The 26,949-nt window shown below is 32.4% G+C and overlaps 5 protein-coding genes and 1 non-coding gene across 6 annotated transcripts; 3 read left to right on the top strand and 3 right to left on the bottom strand.

Moving 5' to 3' along the window:
* TRNAR-ACG lies at positions 1-73 on the top strand. Its single transcript has one exon. It is a non-coding gene; the product is annotated as a tRNA-Arg (tRNA).
* A 435-nt stretch (positions 74-508) lies between these two features.
* LOC125192628 (GDSL esterase/lipase At4g10955-like) lies at positions 509-2,110 on the bottom strand. Its single transcript, XM_048090252.1, has 2 exons — positions 1,844-2,110; positions 509-1,439 (listed from the first exon to the last, which is right to left on the bottom strand). Exons 1-2 carry the CDS (start codon positions 1,984-1,986, stop codon positions 536-538), a joined length of 1,047 nt encoding a protein of 348 aa, XP_047946209.1. The 5' UTR covers positions 1,987-2,110; the 3' UTR covers positions 509-535.
* Positions 2,111-3,056: 946 nt separating this feature from the next.
* On the bottom strand, positions 3,057-4,839 carry LOC125193660 (cytochrome b561 domain-containing protein At4g18260-like). The gene is made up of 4 exons (XM_048091503.1): positions 4,414-4,839; positions 4,166-4,327; positions 3,613-3,761; positions 3,057-3,500 (listed from the first exon to the last, which is right to left on the bottom strand). Exons 1-4 carry the CDS (start codon positions 4,534-4,536, stop codon positions 3,188-3,190), a joined length of 747 nt encoding a protein of 248 aa, XP_047947460.1. The 5' UTR covers positions 4,537-4,839; the 3' UTR covers positions 3,057-3,187.
* A 3,920-nt stretch (positions 4,840-8,759) lies between these two features.
* On the bottom strand, positions 8,760-11,587 carry LOC125196523 (cytochrome P450 724B1-like). The gene is made up of 9 exons (XM_048095071.1): positions 11,271-11,587; positions 10,814-11,138; positions 10,567-10,719; positions 10,175-10,417; positions 9,740-9,826; positions 9,509-9,587; positions 9,230-9,336; positions 9,023-9,144; positions 8,760-8,947 (listed from the first exon to the last, which is right to left on the bottom strand). Exons 1-9 carry the CDS (start codon positions 11,504-11,506, stop codon positions 8,860-8,862), a joined length of 1,440 nt encoding a protein of 479 aa, XP_047951028.1. The 5' UTR covers positions 11,507-11,587; the 3' UTR covers positions 8,760-8,859.
* Positions 11,588-21,975: 10,388 nt separating this feature from the next.
* On the top strand, positions 21,976-24,033 carry LOC125193446 (ras-related protein RABB1c-like). Its single transcript, XM_048091235.1, has 6 exons — positions 21,976-22,238; positions 22,580-22,719; positions 22,896-22,978; positions 23,264-23,468; positions 23,569-23,637; positions 23,760-24,033. Exons 1-6 carry the CDS (start codon positions 22,193-22,195, stop codon positions 23,850-23,852), a joined length of 636 nt encoding a protein of 211 aa, XP_047947192.1. The 5' UTR covers positions 21,976-22,192; the 3' UTR covers positions 23,853-24,033.
* A 376-nt stretch (positions 24,034-24,409) lies between these two features.
* Positions 24,410-25,860, top strand: LOC125193447 (flowering time control protein FPA-like). Its single transcript, XM_048091236.1, has 3 exons — positions 24,410-24,608; positions 25,124-25,435; positions 25,535-25,860. The coding sequence occupies exons 1-3, from the start codon at positions 24,606-24,608 to the stop codon at positions 25,643-25,645; spliced, it is 426 nt and encodes a 141-aa protein (XP_047947193.1). The 5' UTR covers positions 24,410-24,605; the 3' UTR covers positions 25,646-25,860.
* Positions 25,861-26,949: the final 1,089 nt, after the last annotated feature.

The raw sequence follows: 26,949 nt of genomic DNA, 5'->3' as shown, positions 1-26,949 counted from the left end.
GACTCTGTGGCCCAATGGATAAGGCGCTGGTCTACGGAACCAGAGATTCTGGGTTCGATCCCCAGCAGAGTCGCGTTTCACATAATAACTATTTTTTGCTTGAGTTATTCAATTTTCTGTATTTATTAATATAACTTTACATCATTTAAAATGATGTACTTTTCCAATTTTAGTTAATGTATTGTAATCTGAATCATGTAAAACAATGTTGTGTGAGTTTGTTTGTAATCTGAATCATGCAAAACAATGTTGTGTTTGACAAACTCTATATTGCCGTCCAAAAAAAATAGAGCACATTTATTTATGGAAAGTTTTCAACAAATAATAATCCTACACATCATTCTACTAAAACTATTTTTCACTTACTTTTTCTCCTTCACTCTTACTTTTTTCACTTCTCTCTTACTTTACTAATTCTATATTAAAACTCGTGCTAACATAAATTGCTCTATTTTTTTTGGACGGAGAGAGTATATTGTAATCCGAACCATGATTTTAGAATAGAATATTGAAGTTGCAAAAATGAAGATAAAAATCATGGATAGTCTTTATACAAAGATTGAAGCTGCCTACTAATAAGCTTACTATTATTAATGGCCATCTCCAGCTCCAAGTCATCGGACCACCACTGCTCCAGCCCATGCGCCTCCACAAAGCTCTGCTTCCCCTTGCTCGCCACAAACATCTTTGCACCACCACCACCACTCACCTCCGCCCCACCTCCATCACTATAATAGCAGCATATATAGTCACTGTTGTTCACATACAAAAGCGGCATCCACACCTGCTTCACCTCCGTCTCCACCGATCTCGCCACATCAGCATCCCCACCACCACCACCTCTCATCGGAATCACAGACTTAAGCATTCTCCACGCCACGCCCGCCCTCTCCCCCACACTTTTCAAGCTCGAAGCCAACGAAACCGAGGGCGGATTGAACAGATGCGCCTCCACACAAACCCCTCTCTTGGCCAGCTCCTTCCCTACCTGCAGAGCAAAGCCAGCACCCAACGAATGCCCCGCGATGACCACGTTAGCAGCGCCATGCTTTTGAGAGAGGGAACTCAGAGCGGTGAGGGCTGTGGTGAATCTCACTGAGCCTTTCAAGCTCTCCCAAGCTAAGAAACGGAGATCATCCTGGATGTCGCGCCTCATGGTGGGAGCCTTGAGGAGAGTGCCTCTGAGAGCAAGCACAGCCTTAGGGGCGCCGCTGGGCTTCATGACCACTAGGTCTTGGAGGGCGGCGGCGCGATCCCATTCCAAGACAGCGCCGAAGATGGAGGCGTCTCGGTGGTCTATAAGGGGCTGGACGAGTTTGTACTTGAAGGGCTTCCACCATTTGGGAGCCAGGCTTCTGCTTTCTTGGCGGTCGAGCTCCAGTAGGTACACTGCTTGTATGAAGCAGGCCATCACTGTCCTCTTGTAGTTTGCATCCTTCCTGTTTGTCCATCAATTAGAAATACGTCACTCACTCCTTTTAAAAGGCTAGGCCAGAGTGAACATTGTATACAATATGAGATTAAAAAAAAATGGGCCAATCGTTATAAGGGAGAGAGATATTCATACTTGTTTGCTATTGTTTCATATATTCATTCAAGACACGCCTAAATAGGCTGAGAATCATGTACATATGGTATGATTTACCCTAACTATAAATCAGGAAGAGATAATTTACAATTAATGTGAGATCATTCTCATTTATTCTCTAATCTCGGTGTATCTTCCAACAATACTTATATAAATGAGATATGATCATGAGGCGATGTGGGACAGATTTAGGAGATTTTTTTAACAAAGTAAGCAATGAAGTTAGAGGGATAGCAGTATAAAACAGAGACGGACCAGGTGGAGTTGATGAGGTCTCTCCAATTGATGGAAGGGACGTTGCGAGGGCCGGAGACGTTGAACGCATAAGGGTGCTGGATTTCATGCTCCACCGCGTGCGCCGATACGTTCTTGGTCTCCACTGCGCCCCGCCGCCACATTTCTTCCGGAAACTAATAATTGAGTGGGCGTGGAAATATTCGCATGGTGGGATGCTTTATGCGTGTTGAAGGAAGAATAAAGGAGCTGGGTGGGATGCCATTGTTTTTGCATCGGATTCCATGAGAACAAATTTAAGTGATTTCAGAGCGTAGGATTACGATACTTGTAATCTGCCGGAGACACCCATATGTCTTCTTTTTTTAAAAAAATTATGGGTAGTGGCATGAGCATGAAAAAATATGACCTTTTTTAATACTTATATCACTTTTTTTATAATCAAATATGCATAATCATATTACTATATACTGTATATATTTAGTACTGCCTTCATTTGAAAAATAGAAACTTTTGAAATGACATGAATTTTAATACATAATTGGTAAAATAAGAGAGAAGAAAATAAAATATGGTGGGAGTAGTGTTAGTGAATTGTGGAATCTAAATTACTATAAATGATTTTTTAATGATCTTGTAATTAAGTTGATATGTAGTAATAATATATAGATTAAAATTTTAATAGAAAATTTTTGTTTTTAAGGGACGAACCAAACTGAAAATTAGTTTTTATTTTTAAGGAATGAGTTATTTTAATTAAATTTAAACTGTACAATGTAAAAGATTTTTTTATTCTATATTCCTCATTTTGACATTTTATTGTTACTCTCTCAGACTAATATTTACAATAAATTATCTTTATTTATTTCTCTAATTTTAGTCCCTGTTAACATTTGATAATTGGTTTTTATTCACGTCAATTTAATAAGAGCTAAGAGATTTGGAAAATTTTAATAAAATTAACAAAAAGAAAAGAACAATTAATAGGGAGTTATAAGGTCATGTGTCCGCCCATATAGGCCGCGAATTTATCAAGAATATAGGAATTAAATAAAAATACAATTCACAGTATAACTATAATTGTTCTGTGATAGATTAACTGGCATATGATCCCCTGAGCCAATATGTTTATTTTCTTTTGTATGATTTAATTAATTCATAGTTTAATTAGCTATAATTATTCGACCTAGTTTGTTTTGCACGTTCCATCCATAAGTTTGTGCAGTATGAGTCATGACAAACAATTGCATATTCATTTATGATATAAGACGTTGTGTCTGGTTATAATTTACAGAAAAATGAAACCAAATCCAATATCAATGCAAATATGACTATGTCACTACTAAAAAAAAATCACATGTATCATCAGCAATGTTCGCTTGTTGTTTCTTTCTGCTGGGACGTCGGGATCATCTCTCGATCACTGGTAGGTAGCACCGGCTTATTCCCGAGTATTGCCCCTTGTTTGCGAATATAGTGCCATTTTTCTTGTAGGAGATAGACAAAGAGTGTGAGAGACACCTGAATTGTGAAAAGGATTGTCCAAATCCTCACATTCTTTGAACTTCTCTTGTGGTAGGCTTCTAGGCCAGTGTATATGTTGATAACTCCCAGTAAAGAAACAATTATTCCAACTAGCCAGTGAAAAATAAACCAAATATTTCTGCTTTTGCTTCTCCTGCAATAAAAAAAAATGTCACAATAGGTATGTTTGCATATTTATTGAGTGCATTTGAAGGGTTTTTTTTTTTTTTTTTTTTTTGAGTGCATTTGAAGTGTTAAATCTTTACCGGTGCGGCCTGCAGATGCCGGCCAGTGCCTGTAACCACATGATAACATAAAAGGCGAGGCCTATTCTCTGGTGATCGTTGTTGAAAGAGTTGTCGAAGTATTTTAATGACATTACTGCTGCTGCTGAAGCGAGTAGGACCGAGACTACCTGGGTGCGACAAATATTAGTTCTAGTTAAATTGTGATCATAGTGAACAAAAATTGGTCTCATTACTTTGAACTCGTTAGGAGTACTTAATTAAAAGGGATTTTGAGATTTATTTGTTATATTACATAATTGGTAAAATAGTTCAATACAAGCAACTTTGAATTGCTCATTCATGTGAAAAGAATTAATGAGTCTTTTCCTTTTCATAATGATTATTAGCACCAATTAAAGATGACTAATTTAGATTATCTTTGAGTCATTAAAGATGGTTGTGGGGTAACCCTGACTAGCTACCAAAATGATACTGTTGAGTGGATTTCATCAATAATCATACATAGGTAACTATAGGCAATTGTATTAGTATTAATTAGTAGTAGTGGAAAAGATGAGAATAATGGGCTTGCCTGAGTAATAGCATGTATATAGAATATGATCCTGAGCCTCTTCCCAGATTCCTCTCTGTTAGTCATTCTCTTTACCAGTATGGCAGCCGGCATGAGCAAGCCGACTGAAGCCCAGAGGAGAAACCCGTGGAGCTTGATCTCGAATGACAGTTCACGAGTCACCTGACACATACACACACAGTTGGCCCCTGTTCTTGAAAATTAAACATGGATAAGATATAAGAATATTCTAGTACATGAAAATGTACCTTGTATCTGCTGCTAGAATCCATCGTTGGATGCTCTTGCAACGAGGCGATTGATGGTCGGAGATTGAGAATGTTGAGGCCTACCGGTAGAGCAACAGCCACCAGCTTATGAGAAGAAGGCATTTTTCAAATGTAGAGGATTTCAACACCTAAAAAAAGTGAGAAAAAGCAGCATATATACATAATAGATGTCATGCTATTGTGAAAGAGAAAGCCATCTATTGCTACTTAGATTTGTCACCACTACTTAGCAGGAAAGAAAAAGTAGTTGCTCATTTACTCTTTTTGTGTGTAAAAGAAAAGTTGGATGATTGTAACAAATTTGTTATGTGTATATTTGTTTGAGGAATGGGGAAATTTGAATAGATTTTAGAATGGGGGTGGGGCCATTTAATGGAAGGAATGTAGAATTTAGGAGATGGATTTGGATTGTTAGTCAGAATTGGTATTGGTGGAGGTTAGAAATTTGAGATATTGTATTTATAGTGGTCTGCAAAAGTTTATGCTGTGACACTATCTTCTGCTACCCCCACAATATATGTGCAGACAATTATAGAAACTATATACTATAAAGTAGAAGATGCTTTTTTAAAAGTTTACATGAGCTTTCATTATCTCTACGTGTTCATTCTTTATCATAAAAGGTTTCTATTTTCTAATTAAGATAGTAGTATAATATAGGAGTATTAACTTTGAAAACGATAATTATTTAATTTCATATATATGTGTCTGAAATACAACATGCATATCAACGTATATATAGTTCCTACCTTTCCCTCAAAATTATATTCAAACTATAATATGATGTGTTTTATTCGTCTTTGCTTTTTTTTTTAATTTTTTTTTTTATGATGAATGATTCAGTTATGGGTTCACTGCTATAATGGTTGCTAACAGAAACAGCTCACAAAAGCATAAATAAATTAAATGTAGAATTTGTGGAGACGGATGATGCAAACTTTATTTGTGGGAAATCTAAGTAATTGATTGCATAAATTAAAAAAAGGTGAGGAAAATGGTCCCTCCCTTTATCATATATAGAGCACTGCGCAGTTGGGTCTTGTTTGTCATCATGCAGAATTGGATTCGCATTATTCATGCATGAATTTATTTATTAGAACGTGTATAGCTTGATTAATTTGAAAACAACGTTACATAAATGCAAATACTCAAGAAGGGATTTCTTGATTTTGATGGAAAATGACTGTCAAAACATTCTAAATTGGTTTATTGACATGCTTTGCATATCCATAAATCAAACAAGATGATGAATTTTGGCAGTCCAAATACTTTAATTTATGATTTTTTTGCCTGCTACGTACTTAGATAACTAGGAATACAAAAAGGCAAATATTAGTATACTAGCAATTGAATTAATATGAACAACTGACTAGCTCACTGACTTTTTTTACCATATTTTTAGCACTCCAAGAATAAATATCGATCATTTCGAATTTTGGAAATGAAACATATGGCCTGCATATTGTCCTAATTTCAAAATTAAAATGGGAGAAGATTATGAAATAAATAAATGAAAAGAATGCAAGATCATATGCCAAATATTTCAAATGACTTGACTTTTGGTCACATGGAAAGTGATGAATGAATAAGCTCTAATAGTCAAGTAACAATAATGATGCCTAATTGACAATCTATTGGTAGCAGGTCTTTTCTTTTCATAACAACCAATTTTGTTTTAGTTAAACGACACAACTTTTAACAAGCTATAAATGTGAATGAAAAAAAGGTGATAATTAATTGGGTAATCAAGTCATTTAGTGTACATGACTGTGACTCTGTAAGTGTGTGGATTGTAACTATTAAGTTTTGATTGAACTACTATAACAAATGTTTAATTTATTATATACTCCAGTCGATTCATAATAAAATGTTATAATTGAAAACTTAATAAAGTTGTGATTGATTTAAAATTACTCGAAAAAAGATTGTGAATGCCTTTACCCACAAAATAACGCCCTTTTAATAGGGAAATAGGAGTATATGTTTACGTACACAAATTCAACATCGTGTCATTATTATATGGATGTAAATTTCTCTAGTTTGCAACTTAATTCAGTGACTGATTCAATATTTGGCGCAAGTTATCCTTTATTAAAAAGAAACACTATTCGCGTTATTAAGAAATTTTCAATATCGATATGATTCGCCCAAAAAGTATTTCCAAAGGCATAACCATATATACATATAGTTCTGGTTGGCAATCCCATAATGTCATTAGTAATTAATCACCACTGACAAACGAAACTATTGATAAATTATACTATCAATTTTTGAATTGAAAAAAAAATCCAACTCTGCGTTTTATTTTAAAAGAATATATTCTTCAATTGTTTAGGCGTCAGATACTGTCATCATATGTATCTTTAATTCATATTTTGCTCATTCTCAAATTATTTATCTCTCAGTTCTGTACTGTTTATATCAGGACTATTTCGGGCGCCGTTAACATTAAAAATAAGCAATTAAAAATAAGCAACAATCCTCAAATATCAAAATCTTGGGTCGACCACTGATTTCAAACTCCTCGATGCAAATATAAATATCCCCGACCACGAGCCTGAGCCGACACTTGCTCTCTAAAATCTAAACACAGGGTGATTTCTTTGTCGTTGGCAGCCATAACCAGGGTAAAAAGGCTGTAATTAAGTGCACTTCCTATTAGAAGATAAATGCTGTCTTCATAATGGAAGTAAAATTTTACTGAAAACTTCCTACTTGAAAAGGGAATTGGAATCCTAAAACAATGATCTTTATTTTGAAAATCATCTTATCTACTTGAAATTTTTCTTTCTAGAAAAGCAGGACGCAAATTATAGGCATGGCCAGGGTTATGTGTGTAAAGGTTTAAACCATGATATGAGCCTTAAAATTAGGAATTATGTCAATTTTGTAACTACCACTTATTATTGCTCAAACGGACGTCAAATTATCGCCCAGTTTTTCCCTCACGCCGTCTAAAATATTAGTAAATGGAATTTAATACCACCAAGTTTAGTCAATTTTTAGTCTATATTGCACCTTATCTGATTTGAACGAGAAATCACGTAAATTGTCTTACAATGATTTTTGAGGGCAAATGTGATGGAGCTAGACATACATTTGTAAAATTTTGGTGATGTGGATGAATACTGCCATAAATGTGAATAACTTTAAAAAAGAGTGATAAAATAAAATAAGAAAAAACAAAATAAAAACGATTATCACCATATTTTGTCTTTAATTTTAATAATAAAATGATGAGGTGCAATTGATTCAAAATAAGTTTGTGATTTAGTCTTTGAATTTATAAAAGGCCCCATAAGCATTGATATGTCATATATCGTCATTTCTGATGCTAAATTTGCGCCATTTAATTTTTATTACTAATATACTGTATAATTCTCATAAAAGTGATAGGGGATTGCATCGGCGACAAAAACTTCGATCCTAATATCAAATTGTGGAGTCAATAAGATAAAATGTAGGCATTGCTGAGGTGGCGAGTTAAGGATAAATTAGACCTAATATATATTTATAAATAATTGTCAGTAAAAGATTGATATTATGGAATACTCCCTCCGACCACGAAAAATAGAACATATTGTGAATGAGACGGGTTTTAATGTGAAATTGGTAAAATAAGAGAGAAGAGAAAAAAGTAAAATGTGAGGTCCATATTATTAGTAAGAGAGAAGTAGCACTAGTGGAATGTGAGTTTATATTATTAGTAAGAGAAAAGGTGACAAAATAAGAGAGAACTTGTTGATTTTTTTTTTTTTTTAAACGCGCTGTATTTTTCATGGATGGAGGAATATATAATTTGATTGACAAAGTCATTCGGTCCCCCGTCCATCAGAAGCAATGGCACATTTATTTTACCTGAGGAAATTATATTAGTAGTACTACATATCATAGTATTTGGGCCAATTTCGGGCTTCGAATTCGTGTTTCTAGTTAAACGGATTCAGGCCCAACTATATGGGCCAATTTCGGGCTTGAAATTATTATATTTGAACGAGGGAATAATAAATATCAATCGTTTCGAAAAATTGATGTTCCTGCTAAAAAGGCGTCAGGCCCAAACGTATTGTCCAATTTCGGGCTTAAATAACAAGTTTAGATAGATGTTTTATGTTTGTTCGGATATTATTCCAAACTTATGGTATATAATTTTTTATTATGAGTTGAATCACAGTGGAGTAATAATTTTTAAAATAGTAAAATTCCATACAAAATTGTGGGACACAATTTCAACCTGTATTACTACTTATTGAATTTGTAAGAAATAAAATAAAAAGCCACTTTGATTGTAGCCATATGTGCTATGAAAAAGGTTTGAGGGAAGATTGAATGTAATAGTGTAGAGTGGGCTATATATTATGACTCATAGGTATAGGAGAAAATTACAAACTCAACACATCCTAATATATTACTCCATAAATAAGTTTACAAACGATGCACATTCATCTTGAGTTCCCTTTCAAACTCTACATATGGATAAGCCAAAGTTTGTTCGCCCTCTCCCACCTCCCATCTGCATAACAATCACCAAATTAATATGACTCCAAATCATTATCATTAACATTAAATTAATAAGTGGATTAATTACCTATAAGTTTGAACTAGATGGTGGAGGAAAAATGCCACCTCAACTTTTGCTAATTCGAAACCTGGGCAACATCTTGACCCTCCACCAAATGGAGTAAATTTCTTGCATGTTTGATCTTGTTTCTGCATATTCAATCATTAAATTAAATATCTAATTTATAGTCATAAATTAAATATAGATTTTTTGGAAAAATGGGCTTAATTTTACCTGCCATCTGGAGGGATCAAAGTGAAGAGCATCTGCATGAATTGAGGGGTCAAGATGAACTGCAGAGAAAACAGGTAGGACCTTCCAACCTGCTGGAATTATATAATCTGCCCCAAAATAATATCAATGAATTAGCAATACATGTACAGATAGGAAAATTATGTATGTATGCATGAATAATAATTGCATAGAAACTACTTTTTTGGTTGTCAAATAGTGCTGCAACTGATATAGCTTAATTTTGTGGACCATCAAATACTTATCTATTTAAATATATACCTCTAAACTTGACATCTTTGATTGCCTTTCGGTGGACAAATTTAACAATGTTTCCATATCTCAGAGCTTCACTTATGACCTGTCTTAGAAAGGTCCACACAAATTTAATTAATATCACACTTTTTATTGCAGTCAAAAAGATACATTCTGCAATGAAATTAATATTCACTGCTATCATGTACTATTACATGTATAACTACATTAATAATAAATTGTGGAAAAATATCTTACATTTTGTGTGTATTCCATCATTCTGTAATCTTCCCAGTTCAGAAATTCATCCTTTGTCTTCATGCTTCTTATTTTATTATGTTCAAGCTACAACAGCAAACAACAAATTTAGATCAATAAGAATATAATATAGGAGTACTATTATTTATTGACACAGAAATATATATCAAGACATTTACTAAAGTGAAAAAACTTTGACTATTATGAAGCCATCTAGTTCTCATATAAAAGTACTAATTGATGTACTCTCACCACACCCAATTATTAAAATCTCATGATTTTATCTTCAAACACAAGTATAAATAAAGTGTTGACTTCATAAAGAATAAAGCACAGTCTAGTATGGTACTGTACTAAAGCACGCGCGCGGCATCTTCTATCGTCTAAAAGAATATGAAATAAAATACGAGACTGAAATTCGAAACTCGAATTTACCTTTAATTGGTGGACGGCTTCAGGGGATCGATCGAGAAAGAACACGACCATGGACATAAGAAGTGAGGTGGTCTCATACCCACCAAGAAGAGAATCCAACACAAAGCTAACTTTTTCATCTTGGGATAAGGATTCTACACATAGTAGAATCTCAAGAAAATCACTCTTTTTGCAACCATTAATATTACTTCTTCTTCTTTCCTCTATGATTGCTTTGACAGTTGAAGATATTCTAATTCTAGCCTGTAAAGATGTCATGGCAAAAAGGGTGAGCACATGCAATTCATGCCTTTTTTACCCTTAAAAAAAGATAAATGAAATTCCCATGGGAACAATAATTGATGAAATCCAAATCTAGATATATAGGCTTAATTTATAGTAATAAAAAAAACCTGAACAGCTCTTGCGTATGGAGTGCCAGGAATGTAGATAGGCAAAGAAATGAGGCCTTTCATAAATGTGAGAAAATCTTGAAGAATTTCCTTTGTTTGTGGCTCATCTTGTGTTAGTCCTAGCACTTGCTTCACTATCACATTGAATGTGTACTGCAATAAAAGAAATTAATAATAATATGTAAAACATAGGTAAGTATTTGTCAATTGTCACACCCTTATAAAAAAAATTGACAAGACACATTACCTTCCTAGCTTCCTCACAAAAGAGTACTTGATTCTTGTCCTTCCACGAATCAAGAATCTGCGTGGCAGTCCTCTCGATGTCGTTCAAGAACTCGGGTTTCGACTTCATGGATGTCACGAGTGAAACGGCGACGTTCCTTAGGCGCTTGTGCGTCTCACCAACAACTACTAACATTGAATTTTTCCCCAAAATCCCATGAATCGGTTTAGGATAGCTGCATTGGAACAATTTGTCTTCGTTTTGTAGTATGTAGTAATTCAGCTCTTGGTCACATGAAACAATTGTGGGAGAGAAGAAGAGATGGGATTTGAACACTTTCCCATACCTGCAAAAAAATTATGAATCATCAATTTTTTTTTTCATACACAACACACACTCTCTAGGTGCATGAACACGTGAGTGATGGCAGCTTTATCAAAAAAAACACAATGATGTGAGAACATGTTTATGAACTTGCCTAGAGCAATGGTTTTGTAAAAAGGCACCAATTGAGGTGGAGGAGTGAGGCTTTAAAAAGGAGAGGGTTTCGCCGAGAAGCGGCCATCCGAAGGATCCTCGAGGGACATTCTTCACCGCCACCAAAGGCCAGAAATGGTACACGATCGTCACCAAAGATGAAACGGCTAATACGACCACCACAGCCACGTTGGCAATGATCGAGAGGCCTCCGGCTATGCCAAGGATCAGCAACATATCTTTTTATTTCGAATTTTTTAAATCGGAAGAGTGAAATATTTGTTGCTAAACAGCACTCTGAGGTTGGCAACAAATCTTGGACAGGCTTGAGTTTGACTGGATATATATAGACACAGGAAAATGCAAATGAAAAAAAAATAATGGAGTACTAATAAAAAGCGAAAAAAAGGAAAGAAATTTTAAAAGAAGAAAAGTTCGGTTTAGCCTTTTACCGTTGATGATCATATATATGTAGAGATAGATTAGAGGTGTGTGCAGTAAATTGAAAGACTCAAAGACTGTACAAGGAAGCTAAAAATTTACAATGGGGTTCGGTTTGCAAGATTGTTTCAAATTTGTAATGTGTTTGGTGGATGAGATTCAACCCCACACCTCAATCCTAGATGGATAATCATGAGATAATTAGTCATAGCTACTCCTATGATTAACATAATCTCACAACTCAATCCTAGATTGTATTTCGGTATTATTTTATCTTGGAAACCGAACACCACCCTATAATATTAAATGATAATTTAGCAGCCTCTCTATCCGCTGCGTTGCATATATGACATGGAGAAAAAATTCCCTAGCAGTATTAAAATAGCTGGATTATTACTAGAATATTGTTGAGGGAAATGCTTTTTAGCAAGACAAATCGAATATTAAATACTACTCCGTATATATGATGATCAAAACAAAACTAGCTAACATTAAAATTAGGGCGAGGTGAGTATTGAGTTTTCATATTATTTTCAAATCCTAAAAAACGAAAAAAAGGTCTCCACTCCTCACTCACCAAAGGCCCACATAAAACTACCGGAAATCGATTTTCATTTTAAAATAAAGCCGAAAAGCTGCATTCAATTTTTCTTGGTAAAAGTAAACTTCAATCCACCAATGTTTAAAACGCTTAAATATGTCCGTAAAACACACGAAAAATAAAATAAAATTATGAATATTGCAATAATTTATGTGGCATTACTGAAAAAATAAACCCGAATGAGTGATGACTAATTCTAAAACAACTCATTTCCAATTTCCACATTCACCCACAATTACAAATCACTAACAATAACATAGGCGTCCACGCACCTTATGACTAATTAATGGCCCTAAACTCAGGATCCATATATCTCTCTAGGCTAACAAAGTCATGCCAACGTCAGCAACAATTTCGGTCATACATGGAGTATAGATGTAAATTACATAAGGAATTACTACATAAACTCTATTAATAATTATGATAGGGACCCTTTTTCGGACATTGTTACTAAAATTTAATCGTGTGAACATACGTAGTCATAGTTGCAATAAAAAGGAATTTATGATGAAATTAGATAGAACTGATCAACCTAGTCTAGGATCTAGGCATTTACAGACAAAGTAGGGAGCAGAGAGTTATAAAGATGAATTGTAAATGCAATTTTTATGATATTTGACTGTTTTCTTATTTTTATTTTTGTACTCTGTATTTGACTGGGGTGAATAGAAGAGAGTAATATCTTCACCTTCAAGATTTATCATGTTATGCTTAATAGTACTTGAAAGTAATATTCTTTTCAGTTTTTTCTCAGGAAAAAATAAGAGTAAAGTAGAATACAATTTTTTTTCAATTATCTACTAGTGCAATTTAGTTTCTATCTATTTAATTTATACGGTGGGACGGACGGATTAGTACTTTTCTGTTGTAAAACAAGCCAATTACATTTGGTGTTGGCTACTTTTTCTGGTTAGTACGATTAACAACTTAACATATTAATTAATTTGTTAGTTGGGCAGTAATTCAATGATGTCTCCTGTGACTGATCAATGTCATAATTGTTAGCCATAGTCGTTTACACCTGCCCTTTTGCCTTTATGCATGTTATACATATTGCAAAACATTCTTATACTAATAATTTTAAAAATCGTATGAACTATGAAAAATTATTTTTTATAGGCATACACGCTAAATTTTTTAAAAAAATTTGAACTGATTTTAGTTTTCGACGTATTTTGATACTATATTTTTTTATGTAGCTAAAATTAGGATCATTCCCCGAAAAAAGAAGGCTAAGAATTTTTGATAGAGATGGAAATGGGGAATTTCGGAAACTTGGAGAAGTAGGAGTAAATTTAAAAAATTAAAAGATTCAGAAAAGTAGTGGTCTAATCTTTTGTCAAATTGTATAAATATATATGGATTGCTGAAATAAAAAGGGAGCATGAAAATGGCTGTGTAGTGAGTATAACAACATGCAGGCACTTTAGGTGGTCAAATATAGCCACTATGTAATGAGTAGAAATTCATGATTTTCCACTTATCCATTGTCTCCCAATTTGTAATTAACCATTAATGCCCATAATTGCTGGACCTAACTGCGGCTAATCCACTATCTTAACCTTTTTTTTTTGGTAAAATCTAAATTTGCATATCTTACAAGCATAAAATCACACAATTAATAAATATTAATTTCTTATGTATTTGGAAGATAAAATGAAATATTAAACACTCTTATCATGCGATGCACGCGAGATATTAAAAATTATGCTCAGCCTAACCCTTCCCCTCGTATTTATGATCACGAATATTAGAATTTGTAGATTACCTTTTTAAATCTGATTTATATATACACCAGTCCACTGCCAAAGTAACAAGTTTCATTATAATGATAATTAACGATAAGTGCAAATTAACGTCTACAGATAACTAGCGAAGTGCTAATAAGTAGTTGTAGTGCAAATACAAAAACAGAAATGATTAACTAGCTAGTAGTAGTTGTTGTCTTCCAATGCCTTCATTTTAAGTGCTACTTTCTTGGGGAAACCACATCATATTAACAAATTATTTTTATAATGCATGTTACTTTTCATGCATATCAACTATAGTCTATATATGTTAACAATCGATGTAAACTAGTGGTGACCTTTTGACAAAGTATCTCACACAAACCATAGCAAATCACACCTTAACTCTTTTAAGTGAAAAATTTCTATGATTGATGAATTTTAATCGGCAACCCTCAAGAGAACATTACTTAATTAGCAACAAATTAATGCTTCATATGTTCTTGAGTTTTTTTCAGTTACTATCTAATGACATCTTGTTCTAAAAGCGTATAAAAACTCTTGTGTCACATTTTTCATTTATTGGTTTAGATAATTATAATTTATAAAAACATTATACTATAGTAAGTATGATTTAAAACCACGATGAACTCCTTTTCTTTTTAAATTGAGAAAAGTCTCACAAAAGAAGGGACAATGGCCAACCCGCAGCTTTGTTTGAATGAAAAGTGCTACAACTTTTTCTCTTATTAATTGATGACAATTTTGTACTATTTCTTGTAGCAATATCTCTCCCCTGGAACCAACTGCGCTAAGCCCCTGTGGGATTTTGTACTATTTCTTAAAATTAAAAATATAGTTGTAATGTTATGATCTTCACCAACCAAAAAAACAAATTCAACGAAACAAAAAGAATAAAAAGAAATCAGTTCCTACTAAATATGCAATCTAATTAAACAAAAAAGACATAAAAACACTAAAACCAAAAAGCAATAATCAACCTATAAAATTGTGGAGTACTATGAAAGAAGTGAAGAGTAAATACCTGTGGGCTATGAACATAAGGAAGACTAATTAGAAGCGTGTACATTACAACTCTATTAGTAGGTGTGTGTGAAAACGTTTTTTTGCATTATAGTATATCACTGCAGACATTATGTTATGAGTTATGATTATCAAAGTTTTGGGAGAGAGAGAGAGAGAGAGAGAGAAACAGTTTAATTAAATCTACTAGAATTAAAGGATATAAGAGTTTTTTTAAGGAAGTGGTCGTTGTAGTTTTGGGTGACAAATCCAAAACTAAAGCAGATTTTAAGGGATTTGTAGGAGACTGCATGCTGTAAAACACACTGGTGGGGAAAGATGTTACATAAGCACTTTCTATTCACACAATAGTTTAACCATATTTCAGCTCTTATGTTTGGTATTCTGAAAAAGAATAAACTGACATTAACAATAAATTTTAGAAATTGGAACTTCCTTGTATGATTATTAGTTTGACTATAAAGTGCATTTGTCGTATTGACTATTGAGATCGCAATGGCCTTTAAATTTCAAATATTAGGTACGTGTGTATGGACAAAAAAAATATACAAATTGTGTTAAACTACTTACCATTTTTTTTTGAAAGAGTGGCATTTTATTTGGCTATATCTGTACTACTATAATATAAAGTCAGTGTTAAAATAATTGATCTGAAAATCTGAATTCATTTTTACGCTATTCAATTACATTTGTGCTTCGTATGTGACGTTAATAATTAAAATACAAAACAAAGTGTCGAAGGTCATATATATGTCTAAGCACATTATTTCTTGATTTTGAAGCAATAATTATTAGTTCCAACTTTCAAGAGACCATTTCCTATTTTTCTCATATTGTTCGTCAATCGAAACTCTTACTGTGATTCTATATATGTCTTCCGTCACACACACATGTATTATGTTAAAAATAGATTGACATGTTGCACTGCCACTTTATTACACGAGTTTGTCTTATAGTATATTTTTTAACTGTTACCATTATTTTATAGAGAAATGTACATCTATTCGATTGATTATCACAAAAATATACTCATTCACAGATGTTTAAAAATGATTACATTGGGTAATTGATTTAGTGCCTCTAGGCAAAAGTAGTTAAGAATGGTTTGTTTTTTAAATAAGAAGAATAGCTGCAGTTATCATAAAATAATGAAGGTGGTATCATTAGTGTTAAGCAGGAGGAATAGGCTAATGACTGATATAAATTGGTAGTTATTACAAATAATTTTGAAAATAGCCACTAATCTTAATTTAGATAGTTGGAATCTGCCATATATATGAAGCCAAAAATGCCATGCATGCAATTGCAAAGTGAGATTCACAAGTTCCAAGACTGCACGAGGCACGAGCTTATGTCAGTTTGACCATTCTGTGTTTTTATATTCCCACGTTTGACTCCTTTTTTATACATATAGTAATTAATTATTACTACTACTATTACTATCCTCTTAATTTCTTTATTTTCTTTTTTTCCACTCCATGACAAAAGCTCTTTCAATATTTGGGTCGGGTTTTAGAAACCGTGCATCTTAAATTTAGTTTCCTATATATTCAGTGTATGCATGCTATTTGATTTATGAGGTTTCTTCACTATTAATTGATTTTTCTTATACTCCATAATAGTACTCACATGTCACATTATGTGTCCAATTAAGGCCAATGGGATAACGCATTTGAGTAGTCATAAATTTATACTCCTATACATGTATCCATCTAATTCGGAAAATTAAGGTTTTTTTTTTAAGAGATCTAATTCGAATTTTGAAAAGAAAAACACTAGTTATTTATACACCTCAAAATTATTTTGAAAATTTGATCGAAAAAATAACAAAACATAAATTACAATGAAAAATCAAAATTAAATTATAAAATTACTAAAGAAAAATTGATATTAAGAACATATAAGTTCAGTACGTACTATTTTAGAAATTATTCTAGAATTAATTTCACATTTATAATTAACAATTAACAATACATTAACATAATAGAGACAGCTTGATCCTAAAGTCCATGTCTCGTGCATTCATGGGAGTTTTGAAAATTTGATATTTAAATAATTAAATCATAGGAGTAGTAGTAGTATAAAACAATCGCGTTTGTTCTAATTAATTACTTGGACAATAAAATTCTATAACACTCAATACTTAAATTTATATCAGGTGGATAAATTGATAAAATTATGGGTTAATATTAAAAAATAAAAATAATATAATTATAGTTTTGAAATTCGTCAAGTTATTATCACTATACTATCATAATAGGGATCACTCAGTAAGCTTTAAGAGATCTTTGGTACATAAATTCAGGAGATTACAGAAAAATGACATTAATAATAAATCAAACTCCTATAAATCATACTCCATAATAGGGGTCACTCGACGATGGAATTTTGTAACACATGATCCTAAATAAATTATATTATAGGAAAACTGATATTTAATAATAAATTACTGTATAACTATAATTTTGAAATTTTAACATCAACTATATTATAACATAACAAGGGCCATTCAACAGTCATTTATGCTTGTTGTATGACTAACTGATATTATAGAAAATTTACATTAAAAATTAAGAGTAGTGATAAACGTACTTATACGTACGTACATAACCGAACTTTTTTAAACATTTTACATTGAAAATCATTTTATAAACATTAATTGATTTAAAATAAATTTCATACTAATCATTTTGCAACACTTCAAGAAAGATTTAAAATTTATACTTAAATATTTGTATATTTAATAAAATATATATTTTCTACTAAATATTGTATATTAATTCAAATCATAGTCGAAATCATGCTACGATTCGACATAAAATTTCTATATCACTTCTTTGTTATTGCTACATATATTACAATAAATAACAAAATTAATTTTTAATTAAATTCACTTAAATCTAAATTTTTTTAAAATATTATGTACATGTACAATTATGTACGTTTATCTTTTCCCAAAAATTAATACTAGTATAAAGCATCTTTATTATTTTTAAAAAATATCAATTATATGTAATAACGTAATACGGGCCACTCAATTATGAAAGTTTGTACTAACATATATCCAATTCTTAAGTATATCTCTGATGCATAAATTGATAAAATTATAGAAAAATTTGTATTAAAAAATACGGAGCATATAATTTTGAAATTCATCAATTTATCATTATATTAAAAACATAATAGGGATCACCCATAAAAGTCTTAAAGGAAGATAATTATTTTTAATTAGATGCAGTATAATTATTGATGAATATCAATATTATTTTAACTTTTAGAGTACCATCAAAATGGTTACTAATTTATTTATTATCTTATTACATTCCTCTCTCTATATATATTGGTTACATACATTATTTTGTTTAAACAAATTTGATCATTTAAATATATATGTTATGTAATGTACATAGTATACTTATGAAAAAAGGGCTGTTTTAATTTTTTCAATTTAATTTCAGGTATCTCTTAGTTGGGATCGGATACTCAAGTTTGACAATTAAAAATCTGAAATTAAAATCGGATCGAGTATTGGATATTTTTTTGGTGCAAAGTCGGGATCGGATAAAAAGTTTTCAGATCAGATACCCATCATACCCGATTGGATAAACTTGTATCTGTCGTAAAATGGTTCTTCACAATCTCGATAGGCTTACTGCAATCTTAAAATTAAAAGAGTTATAATTATGGTGTTTCAGTGAAAGAGATTGGAGCCACTAGGGATGCCGTGTTGTACCAACATTATAATGAACAATTAATCAATATAGGACCCTTTTTTAATATAATAAACTACATTAATTTTTTCGAATAGATGGTCCAAAATTGTAAATCACTAATTAAGGTTGAACTACTTTGAATTATTAGAATAGAACATGAACCCCATTAGCGCTGCAAATCCCATCATTAATCTCAATAATCCCACCATGCATATATATGTTAAATAATCCAAGTCAAACTGTTCACAACTTTACCAATTTTGGTGTAGAATGACGCGATAAGGGTGTAATCAATCTTTGGGAATCAGAATGTTGCTTTGTTAAATTATTGTATATTTGTATGTATGGAGCATAATATATGCAAAGTAAATGCATCAAGTTTTCAACATCAATACCCGGAATATTGATATATAGTAGTAATTAATATGCAGTCCATCATTTGTAAAGACTTATAAGTTACGTTATTAATTTTCTTTTTAATAATTATTTTAATTTTAATATACATCATTTTTTAGACAAATAAAATAAAATTCAAAGCTCAATTAATTTCTTTTAATTCCTCTCTAACTTGATTAATAAAATAAATATATACTCCACCATTTATAAACTTAATGATCTGATAAAATTTTCTGAAGTATGATAATGGAAAATATGTTTTTAAAAAATAAGATGTCAACAAAATATTGATATGCTTTACTGTAGTATTTAAAATTCCCTCCGTCTCTTAAATTTAAACATAATTTCACTGAGCACAGATTCTAAGAAATGCAATGGAAAAATGTTTGAAAAAGTGAATGGATGTGAGTCCAACTTTTAAATATTAATTAGTTTTATAAGAAAAGAATAAATTAGTGGAGTGTGAGGTCTAGTAATTCACTACTAAAAATAGTAAAAAGTGAAATGTGATAAATTTTATGAGATGAAAAAAAAAATACTACGTGACAGAGGGATAGAGGAAGTATTATTCTATATCATATAGAATGTTGCTATTATTCTAGTTTATAAGTATAACAAACTGAAAATGAGAAAAAAGAAAGTGTGCATAAAAAAGTTGTCGTGGTGATGAGGCGGCCAGAGCCAGAGAGAATGAAAGAGGAATACGCTCACGAGATATAGTTGAGTGGACCGGCGCACGTGCAATCATGCACCAAATAATTATTACCAATTTATGATTGTGGGGACATTTTATTTGAACCAATTTATATCTTTCAAAACATTTAAGCGGTAAGATTCATATTAGGCCACAAAAAAAATGTCTCTACTATTCTATCCTTTAATGAAAAATTGTGTTTTGAATGACGATTATTCCCTTATAATTAAAAAAAATGAAGAAAACGGAATGAAAACTCAAATGATTTAATAAGTCGAACCTGATAGGCTGAGTTTTACTATAGCTCCAATTTAAGAGTTTGCAGGTTAAAGACACTGTGCCGATATAATTTTTATTTTGCAATTTTATTTATTTTATAATTCAACTTTTTCATGTACACTGAAATCAAACTGCACATGAAAATATTGCAACACAAACTGGAGTAAGGAAATGCTCATTCATCACATAAAAATGGTCTTCTTCGTCTATTTTGATTTGTCCCACAAAATCAGTCTATTTCTATTTTTGATATGTTTTTCTTTTTTACGAGATAAATCATATTCTTCATTAATAATACTATAATTAATTTTTTTCTCTCTTTTATATTTTATTAATTTTATATTAAAGTATTTATTGTTTATTAAGTTTCTATTTTTATGGAACGAAGGAATATGATTTAGGAAATAGGAAAGTTGCATGCGTGCGTGCAAGAATACAAACAATGCATAAAGAAGAAAGGAGAGAGGGCTTTCAACTCCATTATGGATGTTTGCACGTGGAAGTGGGGTTGCCCTTCCCTTTCTCTAATACTATTATTACCTTTTATTTATTAGGGGTCAAACTCTTTTATGTGAAATCATTTTTTGTGTCAAAATCTACAAGAGGTCTCATTTTATTTTTTATTATCCTTTCAATTTAAAGCCTACTTCTAAAAATATGTTTTGCTGTTGTGAGATCTAGATGATCTAAGCACAACTATTTACGAATAAAGAAACATTCAACAATTTTTATGGGGTACATGCCAGGGGTGGAGTCAAACAACTTTTAAATTAAAAAAATCAATATTTAAAGGGGATGATAAATAAATAAATCAACCTTTAACTTTTACGTAATTTATACACTCATAATGACAATAACAATTCATGAGCTATCAAAACAAAAAAATAATTAAAACTCCTATTAAAAACAACTTGAATAAACGTCAATGAATAATAAGGTCATTCATTATCTACAGACTTTCAACTTAGCAAATAAGGTACCAGGCCCACGCATCTATTGATTTTGCATTAATGAGCCTAATAAAAGTATTTATAACCTTCCAACTAAGTAAAATATGAACTATTGGTATTGGTAGCCCATAAATGACAATCAAAGAAGATAAGTGAACATTCTTTTTGTAATGCAAAAGTGAAATATCCTAAATTAATAAGATATTACTAAATTATGGTATTATTCGTTAGTAAACTTTAATTTGTTTTAATATAAATGGTAAATTTACTTTTTTCGTGTAGTGTATGTTTGATTCAATTTATTATTCCATATGACAATTAAAATGTCGCGATCTCAGTATAAGTTCAATGTTAATTGTCTTTCTTGCCTCAGCTCATTTCATTTTCTTCTGTGTACATGCCTTTTTAATGTGTATGATTGTCACGTGCAATAATCATGTGAATTAGATGCTTAAATACAAAAGCCATGGCAATAATAATCTGAATTAGATCCTTAAAATTGAACGAACTGCATGATGGAAATCATAAAATTGATTTATTCGTATATTTGTTATGTTAAGATTTTCAAATAGATGAACTAAAAAAAATGGCTGTTATTGTAAAGTTTTATTGTGCTATAGGTTATTGGGGATTATTTAAAATGTTTTTCCTTTCGTAGATTTTCACTATTCATTTATTATTTGTATTTGGAGATTACCTAGTAAATTGGAGGCTAGCTATGAATAGAATTACTAAAAAGGGAGGTGAATATACACCGTAAAACTAACACATCAGTATGTGCAACAAAGTAATTACTTTTTTACTTTAAAAAAAAAATTAATTCATAAATGTATTTTTCGTTACTTATCACAGAGGAATTTCTCCATGTTAAGCAACATCGACACATTGTAAGAAAACATTATAGGAATTTTCCCATGTTCAAACAAATCAAGATTCAAGAGCCCTTTTATCTGTTTCCTCTTGAAAGGCGAAGGATAAATATTGCCACTATATGTCTTTGAATATCAATAAAATCTCCTCATTATTTGATTTGCTTTCGTTTGGACAAAACACATTGTGTGTTTAATCTAGCAATTCAATGTCGTATGCTTACCTCTTCAAGTACATTATCATCGGTGATACCGGTAATATCCTTTTTTCCTTTCTCGCGTTTGTTTAGGTTTATTAAATACTTTTTTCGATTAGATTATGATATTGATTTATTATTTTGGCATTGTCTTATGATCTGTAATATTTCGACTGTGTAAATGATTTATTTTTAACTCAATTAAAGCTTTAGTTGTAGTTTTTGCAGTGAGAAACTGTGAAAATATGATTCAGAAATTGCCTTCATAGTCTTGCAATCTGATTTTGTATCTCTGCCATATAGATCTGTAACATTATTATGCACATTAAGAACGAACTATGTCATGGTAAAATTTGTATGTGATGATGGATGGATGAAGTTTTTGTATCATTTCTTCAGGTGTTGGAAAATCATGCCTGCTTCTGCAGTTCACGGACAAGCGCTTCCAGCCAGTGCACGACTTGACTATTGGTGTCGAATTTGGAGCTAGAATGATTACCATTGAGAGCAAACCGATCAAGCTACAAATTTGGGATACGGTTTGTCATATGATATATAGACATTGGTTTTCTTATAATGCAATGTTATGAACAACATTTTTGGTGCCAACTTGTGAACTAAGATGTTCCTTTGTCATTTTTCTTATGTACAAAATAGCTATGGTTAGTTGGTATCTTCGTTTCTTATGATCCTTATTTCATAATGATCATGCCAGGCTGGTCAAGAATCGTTTAGGTCGATTACGAGGTCTTACTACAGAGGTGCTGCTGGAGCCCTGCTAGTCTACGACATCACAAGGTGTTATTTTTTTGAATACACGGAAATTAGATACATTAGCTTTAATTCAATGGTGTAATTAAATTATGGACTAAAAATTCAGATGCAGATGGTTACTTCTCTCCCACCATTTTTTTCTTTCATAATGAGAATGTTTTCGTACAATTTAACTCCAAACATATAAATTTAGCCTTTGTAACAATAACATATGTTTCAACTTCACCAATGAAACCCGATTTCGATATAAAAGGGGCTCCATTGAATCGTGTTGTACCAACTGATTGAATTCGATTTCATCACTTCTAGGAGGGAAACTTTCAACCACCTTGCCAGCTGGTTGGAGGATGCAAGGCAACACGCGAGCATGAACATGACGATAATGTTGATAGGAAACAAGTGTGATCTAGCTCACAGAAGGGCCGTTAGCACTGAAGAAGGTGAGCAGTTTGCAAAGGAGAATGGCTTGGTATTCATGGAGGCATCTGCTAAAACAGCTCAGAATGTCGAAGAGGTAAAACCAGTACTCATCAAGTTCAAGTCCTTCATATAATGAGCTACTATATGTTATAATGTACATAATATTTCATGTTTCTTGTGACTCTTTTCCTCAGGCCTTTGTGCAGACTGCATCAACAATCTATAAGAAGATTCAGGATGGCGTTTTTGATGCGGCGAATGAGGTGCGTGCAAGAATTTTCTAATATGGCAAATTGATGATAATGATGGCCTTATAACTTGTTTTGTCAAGAATGGTCTAGAGATATTTGCCATATTCATTTTAGTTTGTGTCTTGTTTTCGCAGTCGAATGGGATCAAAATCGGATATGGAGGAAACCAAGGAACTTCAGCTGGAAGAGATGGAGGTGCTTCTCAAGCTGGAGTTTGCTGCGGTTGAAACTTTGTGGAGAAAGTATGAAAATGACGAGTGTTAATCTTTATTTTCTTATGTTTCAAATAGGTCTCACATATATTATCAACAATGTACTTACTACAATGTTGATCCACATTCTAAAGTTGGTTGATGTGAAAACAAAGGACATTCCTCATCAAACTTTTATGTATATGTTTTTTTTATGGTTGAACTAGTTTACATTATTACTATACGTATATGAACAAGGTCCATGGTGATGAAAAATCGAATTTCAAATAGGTGTTTCATGTTTAGGGGATTGTTGGGATTCGTTAAATAAATTTTTGATCAATTTAGATGATTATAGGATTAATTACTTCCATGTTAATTCATGCTAATAACACAAATAATTCATGTAAATTAAGAATTAAAATCCTAAACCACCGCTTAGATAGTTCAATATTTTGATTCTCTTTGTGAGGACAAAACTAATCAAATGTAAATGAGTTGGGCTAATCAGTTTCCTTTTTATAACGTTATAATGTGCTTGCTAGCGCCGAAAATTTCAATCAGGCCCTGATTGATAAGCAAACAATGAAATTCTGGGCCATAAAGATGAAATCCCTAAAATTATGCTCAACTAAATTTAATATATCCACCACTCATCCTTCTCCTCTCCTCATTCTATCGCACACATCAAGCCTAATTCTCGTCATGCTTGCGTCATCATTGTTACAGGCGAGCTTCTGCCGGACTTTTACATTTCTCTCCGACTGAATTTTGTGTACCAAAAGAATAATGGTCAGCTCTTAATTTTCTCTTTCATTTTGTTTATTTTTATAAACCATACGTGTCTATCGAATTTGATTTTAAAATGATTTCTTCAATGTGCATTAGTGTGGAATAAGAATTGGCTTGATTTCAGGAATTTTCTGGTTTGTATACCAAAGGAGAGTTAGGTGTTCAGTCCAGGTTTAATATGAAATCTGCAATGTAGCCATGTATTCACATCATCTTCATAAGATTTCGGTTTTAATATGCACTGCCTCATTAATTCTTTAGGTTTATTATTTACCACTCTGGTTGTACTTTGCGCTGCCATATATTTATCTAATGGAAATTAAATTGCTGTTATTAGTGTATTTCCTGACTCTGTTTTGTGTTATTCATTTCTGGCATTGATGGAGTCTAATTTGCAGAATTATCCCTCTTTTTGACTTATTATATGGTCTAATATTTTAATGGTGTGTTCATTTAGAAACTATGTGGGCATCATTTAGGTTGATTTATGTAGAAATTTTTTTTTTGCTATATAGAGCTTCAGAGAAGTAAGAGGCAGACCTCGAAGGGATTACCCTTCAAGATCAGAAGATAGATCCTACCATCGTCGAGAAAGTAATCCGCCATCAAGGCACCTCTGGGTTGGAAATCTTCCTCATAACTTAACTGAAAGTGATGTAGCTCATCTCTTTTTACACTTTGGAGAGCTTGAGAGCATTGCAGTCCAACCAGGCCGGAGCTATGCTTTTATTAATTATATAAGTAAAGAAGATGCCTATGATGCATTTAAAGAGCTTCAAGGTTTTGATATCGAAGGCAATCCACTTAGGCTTGAGTATGCCAAGGCGGTTAGTTCTGTCAATCTTTGTCTTTTTTTCTTCTCGTTCTGTATTGATGCCTTTCCTATGTTAAAGTATATTACTTGCCCTGTTCTATGGAATCTATAGTTATCCAAGTTAGGGCTACTGCACTGCAGAAGATTCAAAAATGCTCACATGGAGACTCGAATCATTGCACAATCAGTTCCATCTCATTCGTGCACATCAGTTACTATTTAAAGGTTTTCACTCTCCTCAGCTGGCATTCCAAAATGAGAAGGAACAAAAAGTAGACAATTATACTTATGTAGTCTACTTGTTAATGACTGAGATTCTTATCCTCACTTTGTTCCACTCAATGCTTTCCAATTATTAGCATGAGTTTTGCTCGCTCGCACAATATCTTACATCAAGTGCAATTACTCCAAGGTGCTGAACCAATGCTTCCCTCTTTACACATGGATCTTTCCATCAAAACATGGATGCTTTGTGCCATTCTTGTGTGCCCTGCGCTCTTAACAAGACTGACTGGAAGTCCTCTTTAGTAAATATTTGCATTAGATGAAAAAAGTTATGCAAGCAAAATAAGGCTAAACTATTGAACATATCCATTGCTTGCCAAGTAGTTGAGTTACTTCTTAGTTCTTACATATGGGCAGCCAGTCGCCAGAAAAACCAGACTTCATATTCTTGCTAATTGCTGTGAACTTGAATTGCACATGAATAGAGTTAGCATTTATCAGCAGGCCTCCTCCAAGGCACATATCTCCAGACATGTTCGAAAAGTTAAAACTAGTTGAACGGTGTAGGGTGACTGAATTTGTAGTTCCTGTCCTTGAACCATAATATGTCTCGTTTGTGGTCTTAGTATCTCAAAGCTTTGCTGCACAAGGAACATTTTACACCATGGTGGATGTACACAGCTAACTATGCACTTACTACAAGGAACCTTCTATGGGTTTCTACTTCGTTGTTCAAATCAAGCAGGACAGTGCTCATATCGACACAATGCTAATATGCAACTTTAGACCCTCACAAATGCATATTAATCTATTGAACTTATTGTTCAGCACTGTTATTTCTGACCAAACACTGCAAGTTATATCCAGTCGTGTATTTTGCAAAAAGGCCATTGTAACTCCATTGCATCAAACACCACGCATATCATTATATGTTTCTCACAGCTTGTACCTGTCAGCTAGTGATTTCATTAGAAGCACAAATCATTTTTCTCCAAAGGTGGAAAACAATGAAGATGGAGAAAACTGTCTGTATGTCTCCGACGATATAATTCTAAGCCATTCATCTTATAGGCACTCATTTCCATGTTATGTAATAAATGTTAGGACTCAGGAGGAGTCCCTTGGTTTTCGTGGCCCCTTAGAGTCTTGCTTAGCCTAGGTGTGCTAAAGAGGTGCAACTCATGGAACTCTAAATATCATGGTGATGTGAGAAAGTATTTAAAGATATGAAGTTTTAAGGACTGTGAACTTTGGTAGTAAGAAGAAGAAAATTGTAGGGTTAGGTAGTGTTCTCTGGCGATT

This window comes from Salvia hispanica, chromosome 6, assembly GCF_023119035.1.
Source record: "Salvia hispanica cultivar TCC Black 2014 chromosome 6, UniMelb_Shisp_WGS_1.0, whole genome shotgun sequence".
Classification (NCBI taxonomy): Eukaryota; Viridiplantae; Streptophyta; class Magnoliopsida; order Lamiales; family Lamiaceae; genus Salvia; species Salvia hispanica.
Note: the sequence above shows the minus strand (reverse complement) of the source record. Positions and strands in the feature narration are given on the sequence as shown.

Coding starts and splice junctions, on each gene's coding strand:
- LOC125193660 (XM_048091503.1), bottom strand. CDS start 4,536: ATGCCTTCTTCTCATAAGCTGGTGGCTGTTGCTCTACCGGTAGGCCTC. Junction 4,328..4,413: donor ATTCTAGCAGCAGATACAAG/GTACATTTTCAT, acceptor TGTATGTGTCAG/GTGACTCGTGAACTGTCATT. Junction 3,501..3,612: donor GGCATCTGCAGGCCGCACCG/GTAAAGATTTAA, acceptor TTTTTATTGCAG/GAGAAGCAAAAGCAGAAATA.
- LOC125193446 (XM_048091235.1), top strand. CDS start 22,193: ATGTCGTATGCTTACCTCTTCAAGTACATTATCATCGGTGATACCG. Junction 22,239..22,579: donor CATTATCATCGGTGATACCG/GTAATATCCTTT, acceptor TCATTTCTTCAG/GTGTTGGAAAATCATGCCTG. Junction 22,979..23,263: donor CTAGTCTACGACATCACAAG/GTGTTATTTTTT, acceptor CATCACTTCTAG/GAGGGAAACTTTCAACCACC.
- LOC125193447 (XM_048091236.1), top strand. Junction 25,436..25,534: donor GGCTTGAGTATGCCAAGGCG/GTTAGTTCTGTC, acceptor TGGAATCTATAG/TTATCCAAGTTAGGGCTACT.
- LOC125192628 (XM_048090252.1), bottom strand. CDS start 1,986: ATGTGGCGGCGGGGCGCAGTGGAGACCAAGAACGTATCGGCGCACGCG. Junction 1,440..1,843: donor GACCTCATCAACTCCACCTG/GTCCGTCTCTGT, acceptor ATGGACAAACAG/GAAGGATGCAAACTACAAGA.
- LOC125196523 (XM_048095071.1), bottom strand. CDS start 11,506: ATGTTGCTGATCCTTGGCATAGCCGGAGGCCTCTCGATCATTGCCAAC. Junction 10,418..10,566: donor CATACGCAAGAGCTGTTCAG/GTTTTTTTTATT, acceptor ACATCTTTACAG/GCTAGAATTAGAATATCTTC. Junction 9,337..9,508: donor CAAAGATGTCAAGTTTAGAG/GTATATATTTAA, acceptor ATTTTGGGGCAG/ATTATATAATTCCAGCAGGT.